The 24,312-nt window shown below is 37.9% G+C and overlaps 3 protein-coding genes and 1 pseudogene across 4 annotated transcripts; all 4 read left to right on the top strand.

Annotated features, from left to right (window-relative positions):
• Positions 1-347: 347 nt before the first annotated feature.
• Positions 348-2,357, top strand: LOC104790554 (uncharacterized). Its single transcript, XM_010516331.2, has 3 exons — positions 348-515; positions 770-1,049; positions 1,812-2,357. Exons 2-3 carry the CDS (start codon positions 773-775, stop codon positions 1,889-1,891), a joined length of 357 nt encoding a protein of 118 aa, XP_010514633.1. The 5' UTR covers positions 348-515; positions 770-772; the 3' UTR covers positions 1,892-2,357.
• A 2,484-nt stretch (positions 2,358-4,841) lies between these two features.
• Positions 4,842-8,408, top strand: LOC147942354 (SNF1-related protein kinase catalytic subunit alpha KIN11-like). The gene is made up of 11 exons (XM_087456316.1): positions 4,842-5,206; positions 5,456-5,651; positions 5,809-5,993; positions 6,087-6,269; positions 6,358-6,489; positions 6,587-6,772; positions 6,847-6,936; positions 7,028-7,111; positions 7,279-7,419; positions 7,614-7,844; positions 8,124-8,408. Exons 2-11 carry the CDS (start codon positions 5,459-5,461, stop codon positions 8,235-8,237), a joined length of 1,539 nt encoding a protein of 512 aa, XP_087312442.1. The 5' UTR covers positions 4,842-5,206; positions 5,456-5,458; the 3' UTR covers positions 8,238-8,408.
• A 2,689-nt stretch (positions 8,409-11,097) lies between these two features.
• Positions 11,098-11,597, top strand: LOC104790551 (non-specific lipid-transfer protein 2 pseudogene; annotated as a pseudogene). The gene has a single exon (XR_015560485.1). The product of XR_015560485.1 is annotated as a non-specific lipid-transfer protein 2 pseudogene (transcript).
• A 154-nt stretch (positions 11,598-11,751) lies between these two features.
• On the top strand, positions 11,752-12,923 carry LOC104790550 (kxDL motif-containing protein LO9-177). Its single transcript, XM_010516327.3, has 4 exons — positions 11,752-11,868; positions 12,104-12,219; positions 12,373-12,525; positions 12,623-12,923. Exons 2-4 carry the CDS (start codon positions 12,116-12,118, stop codon positions 12,723-12,725), a joined length of 360 nt encoding a protein of 119 aa, XP_010514629.1. The 5' UTR covers positions 11,752-11,868; positions 12,104-12,115; the 3' UTR covers positions 12,726-12,923.
• Positions 12,924-24,312: the final 11,389 nt, after the last annotated feature.

The raw sequence follows: 24,312 nt of genomic DNA, 5'->3' as shown, positions 1-24,312 counted from the left end.
ATAGACAAATACATCAAGTTTTCAAGTATGATAAAGCATGAAGACGATTATGCAGTGGAGTATGATGGTAACTTATCAAGTCAAGATATAAGAAATAATAAGCACACACATCTCCACTAACAAATACTAATCACATATAATGGATGAAACAAAACAAAATAAAATTAAAATACATAGAAAAATGTAAAAATTCTTCACTGGTTTGCTTGAAAAATGAAAGATCTTTTCCATTCAATGTGTTTTGAAGGACTGAAGGAAAAACATAAAACATAACTTAAAAATTTTACAAATTGAAACACAATATTCATAAAGGGTACAAATATAATTTAATAAAAACATAAGGGTTTAATGCGTAAATTAACAAACAACATGTTTTTGTTGCTATACTCACAAAACGCGTCGTTACGATAGAGACGAAGAAGAAGAAGAAGAACATATCTGCAAACTCTTTCGTCAAAGTAGATCTGAATCCTTAGTTCAATCTTTATCTTCTCGGCGAAGTAACCAAAACTCCGGTGAGTTTCACGGCACGCCATATCTCTCCTCCATAGTTGTATCAATCTTACCGTCGATTAATTTTGGAATCAGTTTGATTGATCTTAGTTAGGCTTTTGTTTTGATTAGGCTTTTTAGAATCAGATGCGAGCGTATGGTGTTTTATGATTCATATGTGCGGAATTGAGTTTTCAATGATTTTGTTGTGTGTTCGTTGGAGTTTCTTAAAATGGTTAATGATGATGATCTGTGGTTGTGTGATATGATTTTTTAGTAAATGGCGTCGAGGAGGAATGTAAGGTATGCTGAGCTTCCAGGAGATGAAGATTATGGAAATGGTGTTGGTAGAAGGAGAGATTTCGATCCTCGTTTCGATTATACACCGAAAGCTTTTGATAGAGTGCCGTGGAAATCTATAGCATTAGCTGTGTTTCTTCTCTTCCTTGGTTGTTTGCTTCTTCTTTTGTCGTTTTTCATCTTCACTGGTCACATGGAAGGAGATAGTTCTCAAGGTTATGCTCTTCTTGTTCTTGGGATCCTTACTTTCCTCCCTGGTAAGAAGAGTTTACAAATTCATATTTCGCTTATTGAGTTACTCTTGTTGTTTGATACTTGATGCATTATGTTTGATTGGAATTTGATGTTTATATGTGGAGAGTATGTGAGTTGGGATCAACTAGAGACAAAGATTCTGTTCTTTGTTTGCTGCTTTTTAACCAGTTCTGAGTGCATTATGTTCGAGTCAAAACCCCTTGTGTAGTTTGTTCTTTGATGTGAAAACTGAGTGAGTTGGATCAAGTGGATAGACTCTGCTAATGCATGATGTTTGATTTGAAAGCCTTGTTGAATGTGTTGTATCTGATGTGGAGATTGATTTGATTCAGGATCAACTAGAGACACAGATTGGGTTCTTTGTTTGTTGAAACTATGTTCTCTTTTTAGCCAGTTATGCTTCAGAGTTCCACCATGGTGTGTTCTGAGTGCATGATGTTTGAGTCGAAACCCCTTTTGTAATCTGTTGTTTGATGTGAAAACTGAGTGAGTTGGATCAAGTCTCTGCTTGTGTTCTTTGTCTGTTGAAACTATCTTCTCTTCTTTAATTGATGCTTAATGCATGATGGCTGATTTTGAAAGCCTTGTGGAATCTGTTGTTTGATGTGGAGACTGATTGAGTTAGGATAAACTAGAGAGACACATATTGTGTTCTTTGTTTGTTGAAATCATCGTCTCTTAGGTTTGTTCTCTTTACCCATGTGGCTGTGAGTAAACCAGTGATTTTCCATGGCCGTGACACATTTCAAAAATTGTCGCTACAGGTTTCTACGAGACCAGAATTGCTTACTATTCATGGAGAGGAGCTGAAGGGTATCGTTTCGCAGCCATTCCCTCTTACTGAACTCAAATAACTGGAGAAGTAAAAGAATATTGTGCATAGAAAAGTTTTAGAGAATTGTAATCCAAAAAGTACTAGACTTGACTCTTCAGCTGTTTCACGAATCTTACTCAGTAGAATCTCCTCCAGTTGAGTTCTGACAGATAAAAAAAATTTGCATTATAGAGAGATTCATAGATTGTTATGTTTTGTTGAGTCTCATTTGTTACCAAAAGATGTGTCGTTTAAGACAACCAAGAAGAGAGAAAGAAGTTGAGTACATAACGATGATATTTGTGGCCTTGTGGGTGACATAAGAAAGTAAAAAACATGGAAGTAACCAAAGTACCAATATCACGATTAATTAAGGGCTCGCAATCGATCGGACATGTAAAGTTGTATAAAAAATGTAAAAACTCTAGAAGAAAAATGTAAATGTTAACTATCTTCTTTATATTTTGTAGATAAATGTAAATTTCACTTATATATAGAAGATATGAGACTTAACGATTATGAATATATAATATACATATGTATTACCTTATTAACATATGAGCGAATGAATATATAAACCTAATTACCTATACACGAAAAACAAACGACCATAAACAGAAGTTGAACATACATTGTGCTATTTTACCAAACAAAATCGTTGTGTTGTAATGGACGATTTGAGTGATGTTATGCCTTGGATCAAAGTTGCAATAGTTCTTGCCTTCGTTTTCGTGGCCGTCTTTATAGCGTGCTATTTCGGATGGATTCGGAAGTGGATGAGAGGCGAGGGTGAATATGCTCAGTCTGCGTGAAACTACTTCGGTGGATTATCGTAAACCACTGTTCTTTTTTTCTTTTTTCTTTTTATATAACTTCTACGATTCTTTTATTATGTGTCTGATTGGTAACCCTTAAACAGTGTGTACGGCTTTGACAGTTACCAATCACAAAAGCATTATTAAAACACTTTTAATATTTTTATGCTATGGACCTGGGTACAAGTTGACACTAGATCAATGGAGCTATTGGTAATATGTATGCTAGGGGATCAGGGAGAGCAAGCAGTAGGGATAAACCGATTGGCAGGTTAGAAACATTAACAGCGAGCAGCATTGCAAGACTCCAAAACAAGTTCTTTAATTGGCCTTGATGCAAGGAAGATTCAAACACAGTCGAGATATCTAAGGATCTGCTACCGAGAGTAACTCGTCTTGACCAAGCAGGATACAAAGACATTACACGATATGAGCTTGCTAAGTAATTAAAATTAGTGGGTCTAAGGCTTTTCCAGGTCAGGGATGACTTATAGTTTATCCATCCTAAACTATCTTCCAGGATTTGAGAATAAGAGTGGAGACTGGAGAGATAACATGGGACAAAGAGTTCTCGAGAGAGAAGCAGAGGTCACCACGGCGAAGGTTTTCTTTGTCAAACGGTTCACCAGTACCGGCGTCAAAACAGAACTTCCGTCCAGCTGCAGCCAAGCAAAATACTTGGTGAGAGGATCTGGATCCAAGGAGCGGTAAGGTGTTAAATTTGACGGCTTAATGGGGTGGTGAGACGGACGAGAACCGGGCCTAGAGGAACCCTGATGGATCTCTCGAGCAGGAAACCGGGGGTGGGAGCTCGATGTGATGGAATCACCGAGAGGAGTACCCAGATACGAATTCGGAGAGGGTGGTTGAAGCTGCCGCAAGAGCGGAGGCGAGATCTGGAATCTCGACAGGCCGTCGATAGAACTGAAACTAGAGATAAGGAGGCTACAGGGGAAGAGGAAACCGTGGAGATGAAGAATCCAAGTCCCAGTGACGCCGATCAAACTCGACGCCGCCGGAGGAGCAGATCTCGGTGGTTGTGCCAGAGAGAAAGGAGGCTAGGGCGAACTCCACCTTCTAAGAGACTTAATTTTATGTTTTACATGAATGAGTTGTTGATGCTTGAATCTAACAAATATATTGTGGATGATCTCAAGGCAATTAACGATGAATCTCTATTATAAACAAGTCGTGACTTAGCTAAAACTGGGCGAACTATAAGGGAGAGAAAGATGCTCGTAGAACCGTTATAGAATAGGGTTAGATTCATAGGCCGAACTCAAATGATTCTAGGCGTGTTTAAGGTCATCGACTCATCGGATAGCGTATTCGACGAGTTACTCTCAACTCACTCTTGATGATTCTCTCTGTACATTTTGCCTTATATATATATGGAATGTTTGGTGCAAACATCTCAATAGATTTTTAATAAAGTCGGTATGTCAGTCTTAGCTTCAAAATCTCAATTATATTGAAAAGTTTATGTTTGTCTAGTTCATCCAACTTTCAATATGATCCACATAATCTATTTTAACCGGAAAGTTAAACAATGTAATATTTTCATAAATGGCTATATTTGGATCCAAGAGGCGTTATTTTCATATTTGATCCACAAAATAACAGTGGGTCAACAATGATTGTTGCCATGGGAAGAGTTTACAACACTAATTTAACTATGAATGTCACGAAAGTGCACTCATATTTGCGATTAATCATTTTGATAAAACTCTAGATTAATATGAAATGATTTTCGTACCTTATATGAATGAAAACAACGTAAATAAAAATCTAATAATGATTTATAGAGTTCATATATTGAGAAATGCGCGCGAAAACCCATAAATTAGGATTTTTTTCATCTATTTTTATAGAAACTAACAAGATGAAAACTATTTATTTGTTTGTTTTTAATCAATTTGTTCATTTTTGAAAGTTTACCTATAATTTTTATTTTACTTATATATATATATTTTACACCGATATATATATTTTTATTTACTTATATCCTATAATTTTTATAAGTTCTATTCGTTTCAATGTCTCTTTTATGTTACTAAATTTATTTTGAATACAAAATATTCAAAACTAGTAAAAACTAAAAATATGGTAAAATTATTAAAATATTGATATAATTCTTGTTTGATGCATTAGGAAATTAAAAAAAAAATTTAAAAAAAAAAAAAAAAAAACTAATTTTTTCAAACAAAAACAGAAATGGCCCTAATTCAAGGGCTTTTGCAATTGCAATAATTGTTTAATCTGTCTGGGTTCTTGATTCTTCGTCATTACCAATTTTACTCTGAGATCACCCAATCAAGGACTTAAGTACCTGACTCAGCTCTGCGTCACATACGACTTGGAATCTGAGTTCCCCAAGAACTTCTTCTTCTGATTATTACTCCACGATTCCCTTCTCTCTCTCTATAAATCAGATTCTCCTCTTGTTTCTGCCTTTTGCTTCGCTCTTTGTTTCAACAAGTTCTCTGGGATCTGCTCGAAGAGGGTTTGCGAACTTAAGAAGCTTTTTTAGGTAAATTGACTTTTTTTTTTGGGGGGTTTGTTTAAAAGTTTATCAATTTCGTCTTCTAAACCCAAAATTGTTTCTGCTAATTCTCGAATAATTACCTTTGATTTGTGGTTTGCTTTGTAAGTCTTGTGGTTTCGTTTCAGAGCAAAACCACCATTACTAGTAGTTTATGTCGGTGTATGTTGTTGTCTAAGTTTCTTTACACGCTTATAGTTTTGGTTTAGATTAATTAGTTTTGAATTTGTGGGGCAGGAAATGGATCATTCATCGAATAGATTTGGCAATAATGGAGTGGAATCGATTTTACCGAATTACAAGCTTGGTAAAACTCTTGGAATTGGATCTTTTGGGAAGGTGAAAATAGCTGAGCATGTTGTCACTGGCCACAAGGTTGCTATTAAAATCCTCAATCGCCGTAAGATCAAGAACATGGAAATGGAAGAGAAAGGTATACAAAATGTACTGTTAGGTTTTTGTAGCTTTAGAGGTTTCTTTAACAAAATGAGTTGCCTTTGATTATTTTAATCTCTCTTCCTATTGCATCAGAGAGGTTATGTATATTTGAGGAATTAAACGGTTTCATCTGTTCCGATTTTATCTTACAGTGAGAAGGGAGATTAAAATTCTCAGATTGTTTATGCATCCTCATATCATTCGGCAATATGAGGTGATTGAGACACCAAGTGACATTTATGTTGTGATGGAGTATGTCAAGTCCGGAGAGCTCTTTGATTATATTGTAGAGAAAGGCAGATTACAAGAGGATGAGGCTCGCAACTTTTTCCAGCAGGTTTGTTTTCTCTGATTACAATTATTGTGTTTGTAGCGTATCATGTCTCTGCTGAGTTAGAGTGTTGATAGCTTTTGACTTGTATCTGAGCAGATAATATCTGGTGTTGAGTATTGCCATCGTAATATGGTTGTCCATAGAGACCTGAAGCCTGAGAATTTATTATTGGATTCGAGGTGCAACATTAAGATTGCAGACTTTGGTCTTAGTAATGTCATGCGGGATGGTCACTTTCTAAAGACAAGCTGTGGAAGCCCCAACTACGCTGCTCCCGAGGTATTCATCTTAGTTTACCGAGCTCTTTATTACCTATGTCTCGTTTCGCTTTCTTTTGATCTGAATCACCTCTTACTACTTGTTGTAGGTTATATCAGGTAAGTTATATGCTGGACCTGAAGTAGATGTATGGAGTTGCGGAGTAATATTGTATGCTCTGTTGTGTGGTACTCTTCCATTTGATGATGAAAACATTCCCAACCTTTTCAAGAAAATTAAGGTAATTGTACATGTTACTTTGATTCAGCTCAAAGACCCTTCTCAATTGGATTCATATTTATGTAAGGAATTAATCCAAGGTGTTAATTTCTCTTTAGGGTGGGATTTACACTCTTCCAAGTCATTTATCATCTGAGGCTAGAGACCTGATCCCAAGGATGCTTATAGTTGATCCAGTGAAACGAATCACAATTCCTGAGATCCGCCAACACCGTTGGTTCCAGACTCATCTTCCTCGTTATCTTGCTGTTTCTCCACCAGATACAGTAGAGCAGGCTAAAAAGGTTGGTTTTAGCGCCATTTGGAAATTAAAAGAGTCACTTGCGGTGATAGTAACAACTTCTCCTTTATTTTCCAGATCAATGAGGAGATAATTCAAGAAGTGCTTAACTTGGGATTTGACAGAAATCAGGTCATGGAATCTCTTCGCAACAGAATACAAAACGATGTAGGAAGTTTCTATTTGTAATATCCCTTTTATTCCCTTGAACTAGTTTCCAGTAGTCAGTCACTGAAATGCCACTTCCTACTTGTCTCAGGCCACTGTTACATACTATCTGTTATTGGACAACCGATTCCGTGTTCCAAGTGGCTATCTTGAATCCGAGTTTCAGGAGAGAACAGTATGTGTTTCTCATTTCTCCCAGTGGATAGCTTTCAAACATTTTAAATCTTGAAAGGGCCATAAAAAGCATAACTCTTATACGACATGATATAGTGACCTGGTCAAACCCAAGGTATCGTTTTGGTTTTCTACTAATATTTTCACCCTTTTCTTTTACTCATCTAGGACAGTGGTTCCAATCCCATGCGCACACCTGAAGCGGCTGCTTCACCTGTAGGCCACTGGGTTCCTGCTCAGGTGGATCACTATGGGTTGGGAGCAAGATCACAAGTCCCAGTTGACCGAAAATGGGCCCTTGGACTGCAGGTTTGTTCCTGATTGCTGATTCTATTTGTTCCTCACCATAAACTCGTTTGAATGCAATACACAATTCGATATCTGTTTCGTCTTGTCAAAAACATCATTTTATTTGGAAATTTGTTTTCTTGTTTTGAATGAGTACTCTTTACCTCGACATGCCCAAATGGATAATCAATCTGTTACCATACTATTTTGAACAGTCCCATGCGCATCCTCGTGAAATCATGAATGAAGTTTTGAAAGCTCTTCAAGAACTCAATGTGTGTTGGAAGAAGATTGGTCACTACAACATGAAATGTCGATGGGTTCCGGGTTCTGCTGATGGTCAGAATACTATGGTCAACAATCAGCTGCACTTCAGAGATGAATCCAGCATCATTGAGGATGACTGTGCCATGAGTTCACCCACTGTCATCAAATTTGAACTTCAGGTAACTACAAAATTCGTAGGAGAAAGAAAAACAACAGCCCAGTTTAGTTTGTTAAGGAATATGAACGGTTTAAGTTCCCAGAATCGATCTGGAGCAAAAACTAAGATCTGCTATTGTTATATCTTAATACTTATTTAGGGTTACTTGTTGTTTTCCCAGTAGTTTAGCAAAACTAAACCAGCTAGGCCAGAGTCCAGACTAAAAATACTTAACTGTTTTCGAACAACAGTGGTCACATATTATTACACTTTTCTGAGTTTCCTTTTGATTTCGAAACAGCTATACAAAGCTCGCGAAGAGAAGTACTTGCTGGATATCCAGAGAGTTAACGGTCCTCAGTTTCTCTTCTTGGATCTATGCGCTGCCTTTCTTACAGAGCTCCGTGTGATCTGAAGCTTTTTTAAACCATTTGTTCGGACATTTTTTTTCTTTCATGTTTAATGGTTTGTAACAGTAGAGAGAACACAATATAATATGTGGGGCAGTGTTTACTTTGCCGGGTTACTTTTATATACCTGGATTCTAAGTTAAACTCTACTGTAATAGTAACTATCATTTCCTCTTTTTGATGGTTTTTTAAGGTTTGATCATGTGTACATAACTTAGCTGTTTAAGGCTTACAATTTGATATTTTCCTGACTTCCATATATACATATATACACTATTGTTACAATTTTATACTAATAGTCTTATTCCTCTTGTGATGCCATAACATGACTTGAAAATATTGTATATGTGCATCAGAACTCCATTTCACAAAATTCGGCCATCCAACTTAACTCCTTAGCATCAATAAAAGAAGTGGAACAGGATATTGATCCAGAAAGTTGGAGAGCTAGCTACTTTGAATGGCAACGCTTCTTGCAAAAGGAGCAAATAGGTCTGAGACATGATGATTGTTGGACAGAATATATATTACTCCCTCTGTTCTAATATATAAGATCTTTTAGGCTTTTTGTTTTTGTTCTATTTTATAAGATTTTTTTTTAAAGTTCTTATGCACTTTTTATATTGATTTAATAATTTTTGACTATTTAAATTCTACAGTATCTTTTCTACTGGTTGAATTTGGTTAAATGATACAATATTTATTGTTTTTTAATTTTTGTGATTTTAGCCAAAAATCTTATAATTTTTGAAACAAAGGGAGTAGATTTTAATTTAGATGAAAGGAACAAAACCCAATATTCTTCTTCAATAATCAGCGAAAAATCCAAGTTCTGAAGCAAGTAAACCTAAGCTTTTGAGTTTTAAGATAATTTTTTAAAAACGCTATTTTTAGTATCTCTTTTCAAAAATAGCACTTTTAGTTGTCCATTTTCAAAATATCACTAATTAAATCTTAAAAGTTTATCAAGTTTTATAAGGATTAGAAGGTACTTCTTGATGATAACTGTTACTTGGAGACTCCATCTAAAATCTAAAAAGTTTATAAAATTTAGAATGTACCTCTTGATGATAACGGTTAGTTGGAGAATCAATCAATTTTTTTGCAAAGTCTTCTTAAGTTTTAATAAAGTTTTACAATGTAATTTAGAAGGTTTTACAATGTTTTTATATGGTTTATAGAAAGTAGTTATACGGTATTTATAGGAGATTTATAAAAAATTTTACACTTATAGAGATAGTTTGTGTATGTTTTTATAAGGTTACACTCTTATTTGAGTACTATATTAAGACCCGTGCTAGAGCACGGGTTGAAATCCATTTTATTTATATTATAATTTTTATATAAAATATAATGTAATTATGTGATTGTTTTAAAAGGTTTTTTTGGATAAAACATTATGCAATAAAATCATATGCTAAATATGATGGTTTGAATAAAGATACATATTTTGTAAGTTTTATATTGTTAATGATTCTAGATAAGTACCCGTGTTATAACACTGGTTAAATTTTATTTTATAAAAATTTTGTATATTTCATATTTTAAAATAAAATTTTAATATGTTGTATTAGTTTATGTATGTGAAGTTATTTCAACAATGTATATTCTACATCATGACTTGAATGTCATTATAATACATAATTTTATAAATTTGGTTTTTCAAAAGCGAGTTATTATATTATGAGTAATTTAATATATTGTTATACTTTTTGTTTTAATATACGTGGTTTCTTGAAATTCTTTCATATTATAGTGACATATTATTGACATTGCTATAACAAATCAATTTAGAGTGTTTATAGTTTCTAACTTTTATATCAAGTTTCAATATTTCAAAATAAATTATTTATAATTTATTATATTATATAAAACTATAAAATTCAACAAAAAATTTAAATATTCAAATTTTGACCCGTTACTCAGTAATTTTTTTAATTCAATAGATATTATTTTTAAAGAATAATATTACTAAAGCTTGAATATTTTATAGATTTAACAATTTATACTTGTTTTTAAAAATTCAACTTATGGTATATCCGGAAATAAAACTATTTTTTTAATTATAATAAATAATAAATAATTTATTTGTTTCACAAAATAGACTCATATATAAAAATAAGAGGTGAAATATAATGATAATTAACAAATTAATATGTTAAGTTATATATCAAAAGATTTTAATATGGATGAATAATTTAATAAAGAAAATTAATATGGTAAGTTAGATGATATCAAATGATTCTTTAGAATATTCTCTTTATGATTTTTGGAAATAAATTAATGTTGCACCCACTATTTAATTTGTAACCAATTAATCTATAACCTATTTGTAATCAACTTATTAAAATTATATATTGTACAAATCAATGTTGTGTACTTCCGTTTTATTATATAGGGGATATTTAAAAATTTGAGAAGCATTTAGGATAATGTTTTTTAGAAATGAAAAGAAAAAAGAGACATTTTAAAAAATTCCCTTAAGATTTAGAGATATATACTTATTTTATAAATACCTCTAAAATTACGTACATAAGAAAATATCCCAAAGGCTAAAAATCAGATATCAAATATATATCAATTTATTTATATTTTCGGAATCATTTAAATCCTTTTTGCACAACATATTCAAACATCTTAAAGTGAATCTCTGTAAATCAGTACATGTGCATTAAAAACGTTATTGACTATATATATAGAGTGCCAAAGCAATTTAAATCTTTTGACTTTCTAGTTATTTAGGTAATCTTATAAAATATATAAATTATTATACAAAATCAACACATGCCACATTGCCACCACATAAGCATGATATGCATTTACGTTTCCATCTGTATATAATCACTTTTACCATCAAGTAAAAAAATGAAACAAGTCTTAATATTCTTACAAAAATAAAATTGGAGTCGAAAAGAAAATTGCAAGACATGAAGTTTACAACATTGGTAATGCTCGTACTGGTGATAGTAATCCAACTGTCTCCAACGTTGATCAGAGCCACCACAATAGCTGAAGGTGCGAATCCGATCGAAGAGAAACTACAATGCATTGTGATGAATGTTATTATACCATGTTTACTACCGTTGACCAATCCTTTAATCCAACCAGTCGCACATTGCTGTCAAGTAATGGTAGAATACAAACCGTGTTTATGTCAATTCATAAAAGGCGAATGGTCACAAGTTCTTTTTAATTCTCCAAATGCTCGCAAAACCTACAAAGCTTGTCATATCCCTTTTCCTATTTGTTGAAAACCTTATTACATCTATAAAATAATTAATATGTAATGACTAGGATTATTATTATGTTATAGTTTTTATTTTTATTTTTTATGGTGCAATAAAAAATTTATCTTGTTACAAGCATACATAACCTCAATATGAGAAAGATTTATATATCAACAAATTTCAAAGCCAGCCCAGCACCAGACCCATTAGACCATCACGAGGCCCATCACGAGGCCCATCACGAGGCCCATCACTCACTACACGAAATCGTAGAAAACAGTTAAATAAGAAAAGCTTTGATAATTATCGTCAAAAAAAAAAAAGAAAAGCTTTGATAATCGAAAATGTCGAAGTCCGATTGAACCGGATCTCGCAGTCTACCTATAATCGTTCGTTGGGTACAACAAAGGTGAGAGCCGATTCGTTTGAGATCTATGATTTCGATTTGGTTTCTTTTGACTTTTGAATCTGTGATAAGAGAAACTCGATTTTGTAAACAATTTGATGCAATCTGTGAAATGTTTGGTTAGGCATGTATTGAGGAGCAATTTGGAATCTTGTTCAGTTCTGTGTCTGTCTGCTGATTAGAGATATTAATTACTGATTACCTAACATAAGTACATTTGTTCTTGTCTAATTAAAAGGTTACTAAAGAGATGGAAGAGTCCATAAGAGCAGCTTCACAAGAAGTATCTGAAGAATTCAAAACTCTTGTCAAGGCTGAAGATCTCAATTCTCTCAGACATTTGCAGCATCTCATGTATGTTTGAATAATCTTTTTTTTTTTTTTTTTTTTTTTTTTGTTTTTTTTTTTGTTTTTATATATTCTGTTGAGTTGGTTTGTATGAAGAACTCAGTACATATGTTGTGTGATGATGGTTATTGATGAATCCTTGTGTGAAAATTTTGGTAGATTAGGGAGGCTACAGGATAGCAATGCGGTTCTTGCACACTACAATGAGTTTGCTGAGAATTGCTTTGCTGATGTATCGTTGGAATTTGCAAGAAACACCCGTCTTTTGAAATCAATGAAAGCAGACCTCGATTACATTTTCTTGAAACTAAGGTATGCTTCTTCTGATCTTTGTATCCCTTTACAGTTCTGAGTTAAGAGCATTTTAGATTCTTCTTATGTGGCTCATGAGTCCTTTTCTTGTTTTTAGGAGCATCAAAAGTAAGATTCTTGCTACATATCCAGACGCATTTCCAGATGATTCTACTAGTGATGCATTTGATCGAAGGCCTGATCTCGAGTTGCCTCAGTAAGCATTCAGAAACTTTTAGATGTGTATGCTTCCGGAGAAGACCTTTCTTATTGTGTTTGCTTGCTTCTTTTTCCCTGGATAGGTTTCGTCATGTAAATTACTTGATGTGTTCTTAGTTATGTTCTCTGTTAATGATAGAGAGATTCTTTTCTTTTGTTGATGTTGCATTTTAGTAATAGATGGAGAACCTTCGTACAAAGGATTTCAGATTGGAGTGCCATACATCTATATAACTTTTGAATACCTATTTACATCGTGATACAAATATACGTTCATGAAAATATATACGATTGAATTTGTGGAATGCGCAGAACATCAAATGACTAGAGAGCGTAGGGTAGATGATCCATCACTATGGGATGAAACAAGTTAGGCTCACTGCCATGTCCCTACCTACTAACACTACCTCCTTTTGGTAAAAGTTGTTTACTATATTCTTAACATTTACACCAAAAAAAACAAGAACAATAAAAAATGTTGTAAGTTTACTACAGTTGGCCATTTGACGACCATCAACGACTAGAATCTACTGTCATGGAGTTCTAATTTCCTTTTTCAGTTAACAATATATTTAGGTACCTTCTATATCAATACTCGCTCGCATTGATCGACATCGTCACGAATCAGACGAACCTCTTCCTTCCATTCTTAAAACCCTTATATGGCAAGTGAAATCATGCGGTTCCCACTTTTGAAAACAAACATCTCTTTGTGAAAACAAACTGAACTTCACGAAACTTGTTGGCCCAGCTTCTGATATCTCGAATAATATTTTTCACTGTAATATCAATGTGTTGATTGTTTAAGATTTTTGTTAATACTTCAGAGTCTCCTTCAAAGCAAACAGAGGTAATTCCTCTTATCTATGTTTGTTGTATGGCCGCTAAAAGTGATTTTGCTTCAGCATCAGGTGGAGATAACTCAGTTCCAAGAATCAATGAACCCCAGCCATTTGATATTCCACTTTTGTCTCGAAGAATCCAGCCTCCTTTTGCTTGTGTAGTGTGATGATCATAAGCTGCATCATAATTACATTTCAATATTGATGTGTCGGTCTTTGCCAATAGGTACATGGGTGTTGGTGTATTTGAGATCGTTGATGGCTTGTATGAGGATTATGATTGTGCCAATCAACGACGTCTCCTTTTGGACGCTGAACAACATTTATTGGCCTTTCTCGAATAGTATTGAATATATAATTGTTTCGAGACTTCGAGAAAGGTATCATTTGTGTGTTTGGAAGAAGACCGTCTGTATATTGCATTTCTTGATATTGCATTTCCAAGAAGGTGGTAATGAATTGTTCACTATTAAAAGATGTAGAGAGTAACAGATTAATTGGTCTATTAGAATGTTCCCATATTTGTTTGTCTTGTGGACAATAGAAATGAATGTGATCTATGGTTTCATCTGCTTAGAAACATCTTAGACAAATAGGATCCAAATTCATACTCCTTGACGTTAAACGGGTAATAGAAAGTAAGGATTTTGAAAAAATGCGCCAAAGAAAATGTTTAATTTTTGGTAATATTCTAAATTTAAGCCCAAAAAGACTATTATAGTAAAAATCCACATTGACTCACATTATATGGCATTGCTTATCTATTTTGATGTTCTCTAATTGATTTTGTTGACTAGAAATTATATACTCATAATTCACACATTCAATTCACACTCTCACATTTCAGATCCTCCTCATTTATATATATATATATATATATATATATATATATTTACAAATTGACTACTAAAAACATAAACTAAACATCCCTACTACACTTTTTAAACATAGAAAAAACATTGGAATTACTGAGAAGATGAAGACAATGAAGTTGACAACACTAGTATGCATCACATTTGTTGTGGTCCTCATGTCATCTCTAGCCACGATTAAATCATCTATGGTTGAAAATTCCGTGAAACCGCCTTACACTGAAATTGAGATCACAGGATGTGTACCAGCAATAATTGTTGGAACTCCTCCGTCAGCAGAGTGCTGCAGGAAACTAAAAGCACAATAACCATGTTTTTGTGATTTCATTAAAAACCCAACTTTCAAGCAATTAGTCACCTCTCCGCAAGCTCACGCTGCTTCAGGATTTTGTGGTATTCCTTATCCTTCTTGTGGAAGTTCAAGATATTAATTATTATGTGACTACTGGTGACTACAAAAATTATGTAATAAGGATGATGATGATAGAAAATGTATTATTATGTCATGAAATTTTTTTGGATTCATCTCTAGGGTGAACCACTCTTATTCACCCCCTCTTAATTAACCAATCAAAATACAACAAACTGCCATGTCATATCATATTTATAAAATAAATCAAAATTAAAATAAAAGACAAAACAAGTTAAGGAAACCAATTCTGTAGATTTTTTATTAAGGAAATGATGTTGGTTTAAGTTTATAAAATAACGATTAGAGTTTAAATTTTACAATTAAACGAAATTATATGTCGGTTTGGGTTTACAAAAAAATGGTTAAGGTTTAGTTTTTACAATTAAACAAAATTATATGTCGTTTTGGGTTTACAAAAGAGTGGTTAGAGTTTAGGGTATACATTTTACAATTAAATGAAATTATATGTCGGTTTGGGTTTTCAAAAGAGTGGTTAGGGTTTAGATTTTAAAATTAAGCAAAATTATATGTCAGTTTGGGTTTATAAAATAGTAGTTAGGATTTAGATTTTATAATTAAAGAAAATTATATTTTAATTTGGGTTTATAAAAAGAGTGATTTGAGTTTAGATTTTATAATTAAAGAAAATTATATTTTAATTTGGGTTTATAAAAATAGTGATTTGGGTTTAGATGTTATAATTTAAAACTATAATATAATGTTTAGAATTAATAATTTTAAAATTAATATAGATACAAAATTTGTTTCCTTAATCAATAATTTGTTTCCTTAATTAAGAGGGGGTGAATAAGAAGGGTTCACCCCTAGGGGTGAACCCAAGAATTGTCCGTATGTCATGGATCATATTAATTCCCTGTAATGTTTCTTATATCATTGTAACTTATGATGATTATATAAAAAATACTAATAAAATTTTCTTAAGAGAAAAGAATTTCTCTCTAGTCTTCATCCTTCTTTCTTAAAAAATCATAGATCTAAGCCGCTGCTTGCCTCTCCGGTTCTCCCTTCCGGCACCGTAGAGGGCTCCCTCTCTTTCTTCTTTCCTTCTTAGTGGCCTTCTCGTCGGCGTGTCTTTCTCTGGAAGTAGCAGCAGTCCTTCTGTCTTATCTGGGCTCTAGTTGGTGGATCCAGTGATAATCAAGCACGTGGCATCGGAGAGGCAGTGTACAATCCGATCGGAGGATGTGCGGGGCGTGGTGACGGTTGCACGAAGGTCCTTGGCGGATGAACGGTGCTGCGAGATTCGAGGACGAATCCATATTGGTGTGGGAGAATTGTAACATTTGCGAACCAAAATTGTGGATTTTGGGGTTGGGTGTCGATCGACACCATGGTAGTGTCGATCGACACCAGCAATTTCTGGTTCGACCAGATTGTTTTAATTGTCGAATTGGAGCGGTTTGGTTTAAGTGAAATCTCCAAACCAAGGTATTTAAAGGCAGAACTCGACCTAGGTCGTGGAAGGAAGGGTTTTTGCAGTTTCTGGAGAGAAAAGAGAGAAGGGAGATTGTTCTTGGGGGATTTGGAGTCTCTAAGATGTTTTGGTGAGATCCTTCGTGTGGAGTGGAGATCTGGTGCTAGGAACGAAGGGGAAGCTTTCTAAGGTGTTGGATTCAACTGTCTGGGTCAGAAACTCCATGCAGAAGAGGTGAGTGCATGACCATGGCTGATCTAAACCTGAGAATCCTTTGTTTTGCTTGTTTTGTTGTTGTTTGTGTTGTATTATTGTGTCTTTGTGGTTGGATGTGAGTTTCTATGAGTTTACAAGAATTTTGGATGAATTTCAGACGTTTTGGAGGTTTTGGGAAGCAGTTCTTTGACTTTCGGCTTCGTGCGGATCGTGTTGCAGGGTCGGTGTCGACACCATGTTTGAGCCAGTGTCGATCGACACTACTCTGGTGTCGGTCGACACCAACTTGTCTATTGCGTGGTTTCGTGGTTTGTTGTGTTGTTTGTTGTTGTTAAACATTGGTATCTCAGTTGCTTGTGTGTACAGATCAGTAGATGGGAGGATTGCCTCACTGAGTGTTTATTAAATACTCATGCATCTCAATTTGTGTTGTGGTGCAGGTAAAGACAAAGTGTGATCGTGGAATCAAGGCGATGAGGAGGAGGATGATCTGGGGTCTCGTTTGTGTGATGTTGGTTATGTTTTTGGATTGGAAGCTTTGTTAGAGCTATATTAGGTTGTGGATAGATTGGTTAAGAATGTTACTGTATTAATGGTATATTGGTTTGGTATTATTTGTATGCATCCGCTGTGTAAAATGGTTATTGCTGGTTTAATGATAAGTTGTGGTTTGGGTTGGTTTAATTAAGTAGTATGAGATGCTTGATTATATATATTGTATTTATTAAAAAAAAAACGGGTCGGGTTGTTTCAACATGTGTCAGTTTGATATGAAATTACGAAACATGTCAAAAATACATATTCTATTTTTATATAATAGATCTTGAAAATATCGTATTATATAAATTTTGATGTTAAAGTTACTCATTAACAAGATCGTGACACGTGTCAACTGTATCATTCAGATGTTGACACATGTCAATTCTAAATTTATTAAAATTTAAGAAAATAAAAATGTAAAAATTCTAAATCCACCATGGTTTCATATAAAAGTAAAATAGAGAAAAGAAAACCTAATTTTATTTAAAATATTTATAAAAAAGCGTTTATAAACTTTCAAATGTAAAACAAAAGTTTTGTTTTTAACAGTTTTAAAAATATTAAAAGGCATAAAAAAAAATTTAAACTGCTTTAAAATTTAGAAAAGATCATTATAAGGAAACTATGCATATATATATATATATATCATAAAATTCAAAACTGTAATATTATTTACTTATTTTAATTTTAAGTTGTTAATTTTACAAGAAAAATGATACTTTTTATATAAGATATATATCTTTTTTACTTACGAAACAAATTAAATATATATTCTTTGTTAAATTTAATTTTATTTTAATAACTTTGAACTCATTTACAACTATATTCTTTAACTACTAGTTATATATTTACTTTTTTTTTTCTTTTCAACCAAACAATAAATTAAAAGAAAATACCTCGGTTAGTTGCCCAAGCTGGAGGGAAGGAGTTTACAAAAGAAACTTCAGAGATAAGAGAACGCAAAGCACGAACAAGACAATCTACCTTCGTATTTGACGCACGCGGGATCTAAGAGCTAGAGAATAGTGGGAAGGACTCCAGCGAGTGAAAATCATCGAGCAGGTTGGAGAAGGACGACCAATCTTAAGGGGAATGCACCATAGTGAGTAATTCAGCACAATCAGTCTCGAAATGTTGACAAGCGATCCCTGCAGCACGTATCCGCCCCATAGCGCACAACAACGATTCTAACTCCGAATATAGGAGGAAGGGCTCCGTCTTAGATACTTGGCCCCCAACAACAAGACACACTCCTTATCAACGTAACACCACCAGCCCAATCATGAATGCACATTGGTTGCTTTCCAAGAATCATCAATCTGACAACTACATGAAGAAACCTAGACATCCGAAGACGGAGATGGAGCGTTGAGAGTGTTCAGAGTGTTGAGAGTGTTGAGACGGAGCGTTGATGGAGATGGAGATGGAGCGTTGAGAGTGTTGTAACATCCGCAAACCAGAAATTATAATTGTGGTCTGAGATGAATCAAAATTACAACTTTGATTGGTTTGTTTTAATTGCTGTTTGGTTCAGTTTGGTTCAATTGGAAACCCTAAACAAATTATATAAGAGGAGAAGCGACAAATTAAGGGTTTTAGGTTGTCTTGTTTTGTCGCTGTTGAGTGAGAGAAGAGAGAAAAAGGAGAGAAAGTGTTGGAGAGCGTTGAGAGTGTTCTTGAGAGATTTTTGTCTTGTTCTTGGTGTTTTTGGAGAGATCTGTGGCTGTAGAAGGGAGAGCTGTTATTGGGAACGAAGGAGGAACTTCCTAAGGTGTTGGTTCCACCGTTTCTCATTCCAATCTTCCTGTAAAAGAGGTGAGTGCTTGACCATGGTTGATCTAAGCCTGAGATCTCTTTTGTTTGGCTGTTCTTTGTCTATTTGTGGTGTTTGCTTGCTTGGGTTTGTTGTTTTTGGGTTTCCCATAGGTTCCTGAGGCATTTGGGTGAGTTTGGGACGGTTTCGAGATGATTTGAAATGGAGGTTCGTCGTTCGTGTTCGTGTAGTTCGCGTCTGCAGAGGCAGTGTCCTTACGGTTCTAGGACTAGGGTTCACTGTGCTTTTACTGTCGCTGTTTGGGATTTCATGCTAGAGTTGATTATGTGATTTAGTCAATTGTGTTTGGCATGAGGTCCTAGAACATCTCCTTCGAGCCTACTTCTTGATTCCAAGGTGAGTTGTGATCTTGTGTAATTAGAGTTATTGTTGCTTAGCCTTCTGTTCTTGGTGATACAAATGGTTAGAGGTGGGGATGCTGTTGGTCGCGGGCATGGTCGAGGTCGTGGTCGTGGTCGTAGTCGTGGTCGTGGTCGGGGGAGAGGTCAGGTTCCCGAGGTCAGTGTGAGTATGACCCAGAGTATGGCCGGTGAGGAGATAGCGGAGTCGCAGGTTCATCCTAGTGTGTCTGGAGACCAGGCTGGTTTGGGTGACAGTGGGGCGAATGGGCCCGGTGCCGGTCACGGTGATGCCCCCGGTGTGAGGGCTGCAGAGCAGGGTGCTCCAGGCAGTGATGATGTCTTGTTGGGCTTGCTAACTCAGGTTTTGGCGCGGCTTCTAGCAGCGGTGCCGCCAGTGGTTGGTGAGCAGGTTCCGATAGTGCCGCCAGTGGTTGGTGGGCAGGTTCCAGTAGTGCTGCCAGTTGTTGGCGGGCGGGACCCAGCGGTGCCGCCGGAGGCGGGTTTGCAGCCAGGTGTGCAACCAGGGGCCGAGGTAGTGGACGCTCAGTACGTGCAGATGATGGTGCAGCTGCAGCGAGTGGGAGCAGGATCTTTCTCGGGAGGTACGGATCCAAGTGTAGCTGATGAGTGGAGGGAGCGGATGGAGGATCTTTTCCGTTCGCTTCGGTGTCCCGACCAGTTTAGGGTGGACTTGGCAGTGCATTACTTGTCAGGTGATGCACGTGTGTTGTGGAGGTCGGTGACAACACGTAGGGTGCAACGGGATATGTCTTGGGAGGATTTTGTGAGGGAGTTTAACTCCAAGTATTTTCCTCAGGAGGCTCTTGACCGCACGGAGGAACGGTTCTTGGGGTTGACTCAGGGTGACCGTACAGTGCGGGAGCTGGATGCTGAGTTCAGTCGACTTGTGGGATATGCAGGTCGGGCTTGGGAGCCAGAGTCGGCTCAGGTGCGGAGGTTTTTGTTGGCTGTACGGGATGATCTGAGGACTCGGTGCAGAGTGCGGAGCTATGCTACGAGAGCGGAGCTGGTGGAGGTTGCAGCTGGGATAGAGGACGACTTGTGGTCAGTCCTTCAATGCAGCCACAACGGTCCCAGCCACATTCTGTTCCTAGCAAGGGCGGCAAGCATGCGCAGGGGCAGAAACGGAAGTTTGAGGATATGGAGAGATCGAGGTACAGTGGTCCGAGATGCTTTGGGTGTGGTAGCAGGGACCACAAGGTGACCAACTGTCTGCAGAGAGGTGAGCAGCGGGCAGTGACGGAGCAACGGGCGGTGATGGAGCCGCAGACAAATACTCGGGTGTGTTACTACTACAGGGAGACGAGGCATATCAAGCCTCGTTGTCCCAAGTTGCAGTAGATGGCAGTAGCAGCGGTGCAGGCTGGGGGTCAGCCAGGAGTGCCGCAGGGTGTGCAGCCGGTGGGTTGGATCAAGTCAACATCGCGGGTGTACTCGACTGTGGAGACCGGTGGCACTAGCGCGAGAGCGCAAACATGTATAACTTCTGAGATTCGAACTTGGTCAATTCATTAGTTCAGATTATGCTTGTTGTTTTGCTTGTGATTGAATGTTAGGTTCTCAACACATGAGGTTTGTGTAGGGACCTTGTTGGTGGGTGGGTTTATGTCCCACGTTTTGTTTGACTCTGGAGCAACTCATTGCTTCATTACGCCAGAGTGCGCGGAGAGCGCTTGTATCAGCGGAGATCCCGTGAGAGCACGGGTGTTGTCAGGGTTGCAGGAGGGAAGTTCCCGAGAGTCTTCGGTCGTGCAAGAGATGTGGAGATTCTGATTGCGGGAGAGTCGAGACCGGGAGATTTGATCATCAGTCCAGTGGATTTGTATGATGTGATTTTGGGTATGGATTGGTTGCATCGTCATAGGGTGCATTTGGATTGTTACAGGGGCAGAGTTGTCTTTGAGCGCCCAAAAGGGAAGTTGGTTTTCGAGGGAGTGAGACTGACTTCGGGAAGTCTCGTGATCTCGACTATGCAGGCCGGGAGGATGATCGAGAAGGGGTGTGAAGCCTATTTGGTTACAATCTCGATGCTGGAGTCTGTGGGGCAGTCTTCTGTCAGAGGTATTCAGATTGTGGAGGAGTTTGAGGATGTGTTCCAGTCGTTGCAGGGGTTACCACTATCTCGGTCTGATCCCTTCACGATAAAGTTGGAACCGGGGACAACGCCGTTGTCTAAGGCGCCCTACAGGATGGCTCCAGCAGAGATGGCAGAGCTAAAGAAGCAATTGGAGGATTTATTGAGTAAGGGCTTTATCCGTCCTAGTTGTTCACCGTGGGGAGCACCGGTGCTGTTCGTTAAGAAGAAGGACGGGAGTTTTTGGTTGTGTATCGACTACCGGGGTTTGAACCGGGTCACTGTGAAGAACAAGTACCCTCTCCCGAGGATTGATGAGTTGTTGGATCAGTTGAGGGGTGCTAATTGGTTCTCCAAGATTGAATTGGCATCGGGTTATCATCAGATTCCGATACATGAGGCAGATGTGAGGAAGACTGCCTTCAGGACGAGATACATGCTTTATGAGTTTGTGGTGATTCCTTTTGGTTTGACGAATGCGCCAGCTGCGTTTATGAGATTGATGAACAGCGTGTTCCAGGAGTTTCTGGACGTGTTAGTCATCATTTTCATCGACGACATCCTGGTATTTTCCAAGAGTCCTGAGGAGCATGCAATACATTTGAGGGCAGTTTTGGAGAAGCTGCGGGAGAAAAAGTTGTTTGCTAAGCTGAGTAAGTGCAGTTTCTGGCAGCGTGAGATGGGGTTCCTAGGCCACATTGTTTCTGTAAAAGGAGTTTCGGTGGATCCCGAGAAGATTCAGGCCATTAGTGAGTGGCCAAGGCCTCAGAGTGCCACTGAGATTCGGCGTTTTCTGGGCTTAGCAAGTTACTACAGGAGGTTTGTTCCAGGATTTGCGAGTATGGCACAGCCGATGACTAAGCTTACAGGGAAGGATGTCCCATTTGTGTGGTCATCTGAGTGTGAGGCGAGTTTTGTAAGTCTCAAGCAGATGTTGACTACCACTCCGGTGTTAGCACTGCCTGAGCAGAACGAGCCCTATGTTAAGTATACAAATGCTTCTGGAGTGGGGTTGGGTTGTGTGCTTATGCAGCAGGGGAAGGTTATAGCTTACGCTTCGCGACAGTTGCGGAAGCATGAGGCTAATTACCCTACTCATGATCTGGAGATGGCCGCAGTGATTTTTGCTCTGAAGATTTGGAGGTCTTATCTGTATGGCGGGAAGGTACATGTATTTACAGATCACAAGAGTTTGAAGTACATTTTCACTCAGCCAGAGCTGAATTTGAGACAGAGGCGTTGGATGGAGCTAGTAGCGGATTATGATCTAGACATAGCTTACCATCCTGGTAAGGCTAATCTAGTTGCAGATGCCTTGAGTCGGAAGCGGGCGGCTTCGGCTCAGGAGCAGGATATGGAGGTATTGATAGGTGAGATTAGTGCATTGAGGTTGTGTGCTATCTCACAGGAGCCTTTGGGTTTGGAGGCAGCTGATCGAGCGGATTTGCTGAGTAGAGTGCGGTTAGCTCAGGAGAGTGATGAGGGACTGGTGAGTGCCTCTAAGGCTGCAGGTTCAGAGTATCAGGTCTCTGCTAATGGTACTATCCTTGTGCATGGTCGGGTTTATGTGCCCAAGGGTGAGGATTTGAGGCAGGAGATACTGAGAGAGGCTCATTCGAGCAAGTTCTCTGTTAATCCAGGAGCGACCAAGATGTATCGTGACCTCAAGTGGTATTATCACTGGGTCAGGATGAAGAAGGACGTAGCCGATTGGGTTGCGAAGTGTGACACTTGTCAGCTAGTGAAGGCGGAACATCAGGTTCCTGGTGGTTTATTGCAGAGTTTGCCCATTCCAGAGTGGAAATGGGATTTGATCACGATGGATTTTGTGGTGGGATTACCTGTGTCGAGGACGTTTGATGCGATTTGGGTCATTGTGGACCGTTTGACTAAGTCTGCGCACTTCCTAGCCATCAAGAAGACTGATGGAGCAGCAGTTTTGGCCAGGAAGTACGTGAGAGAGATAGTCAGATTGCATGGTGTGCCTGCTAGTATTGTGTCTGATAGAGGTTCCAAGTTCACTTTGGTGTTCTGGAAGGCGTTTCAGGCAGAGATGGGCACGAAGGTGCATATGAGTACAACCTACCATCCTCAGACGGACGGTCAGTCAGAGAGAACGATCCAGATTTTGGAGGATTTACTGAGGATGTGTGTGTTGGATTGGGATGGTCATTGGGCAGATCATCTGAGCTTGGTAGAGTTTGCTTACAACAACAGCTATTAGGCGAGTATTGGGATGGCTCCTTATGAGGCATTGTATGGGAGGCCTTGTCGTACACTGTTATGCTGGACTCAGGTGGGGGAGAGGAGCATTTATGGTGCGGATTTTGTTCAGGAGACCACAAAGAAGATTCGGGTTCTGAGGCTGAACATGAAGGAGGCTCAGGATCGGCAGAAGAGCTATGCTGATAAGAGGAAGAAGGATCTTGAGTTTCAGGTTGGTGATAGAGTGTACCTCAAGATGGCTTTGTTGCGGGGTCCGAACAGGTCATTGTTAGAGACTAAGTTGAGTCCGAGGTACATGGATCCGTTCAGAGTGGTTGAGCGGGTGGGACCAGTGGCATACCGGCTGGAGTTGCCTGAGGTTATGTGTGCGTTCCACAAGGTATTTAATGTGTCGATGCTGAGGAAGTATCTTCACGAGGGTGATCGGTTGTTGGCTAAGATTCTTGAGGATCTTCTGCCCAACATGACCTTGGAGGCGAGACCGTTGAGGGTGCTCGAGAGGAGAGTCAAGGAACTTCAGAAGAAGAAGATTCCTTTGATGAGAATCCTGTGGGACTGTGATGGAGTAGAGGAGCAGACTTGGGAGTCCGAGGCGAGGATGAAGGCAAGGTTTAAGAAGTAGTTTGAGAAGCAGGCCGCGACTTGAGCTTGTCTAGCCGGGTCCAAGTTGTAGTCCATGGCTGGAGCGGGTACGGAGTATTCCAGCCCATCTCTCTTTATACTTGGTCGCTTAGGGGTGGTTGATTGTGCGACTAAGTACCAAGATGAGGTGGTGT

Source organism: Camelina sativa, chromosome 6, assembly GCF_030686135.1.
Source record: "Camelina sativa cultivar CO46 ecotype springtype chromosome 6, ASM3068613v1".
Classification (NCBI taxonomy): Eukaryota; Viridiplantae; Streptophyta; class Magnoliopsida; order Brassicales; family Brassicaceae; genus Camelina; species Camelina sativa.
The sequence above is the reverse complement of the archived record's forward strand: the minus strand, read 5'-3'. Positions and strand labels throughout refer to the sequence as shown.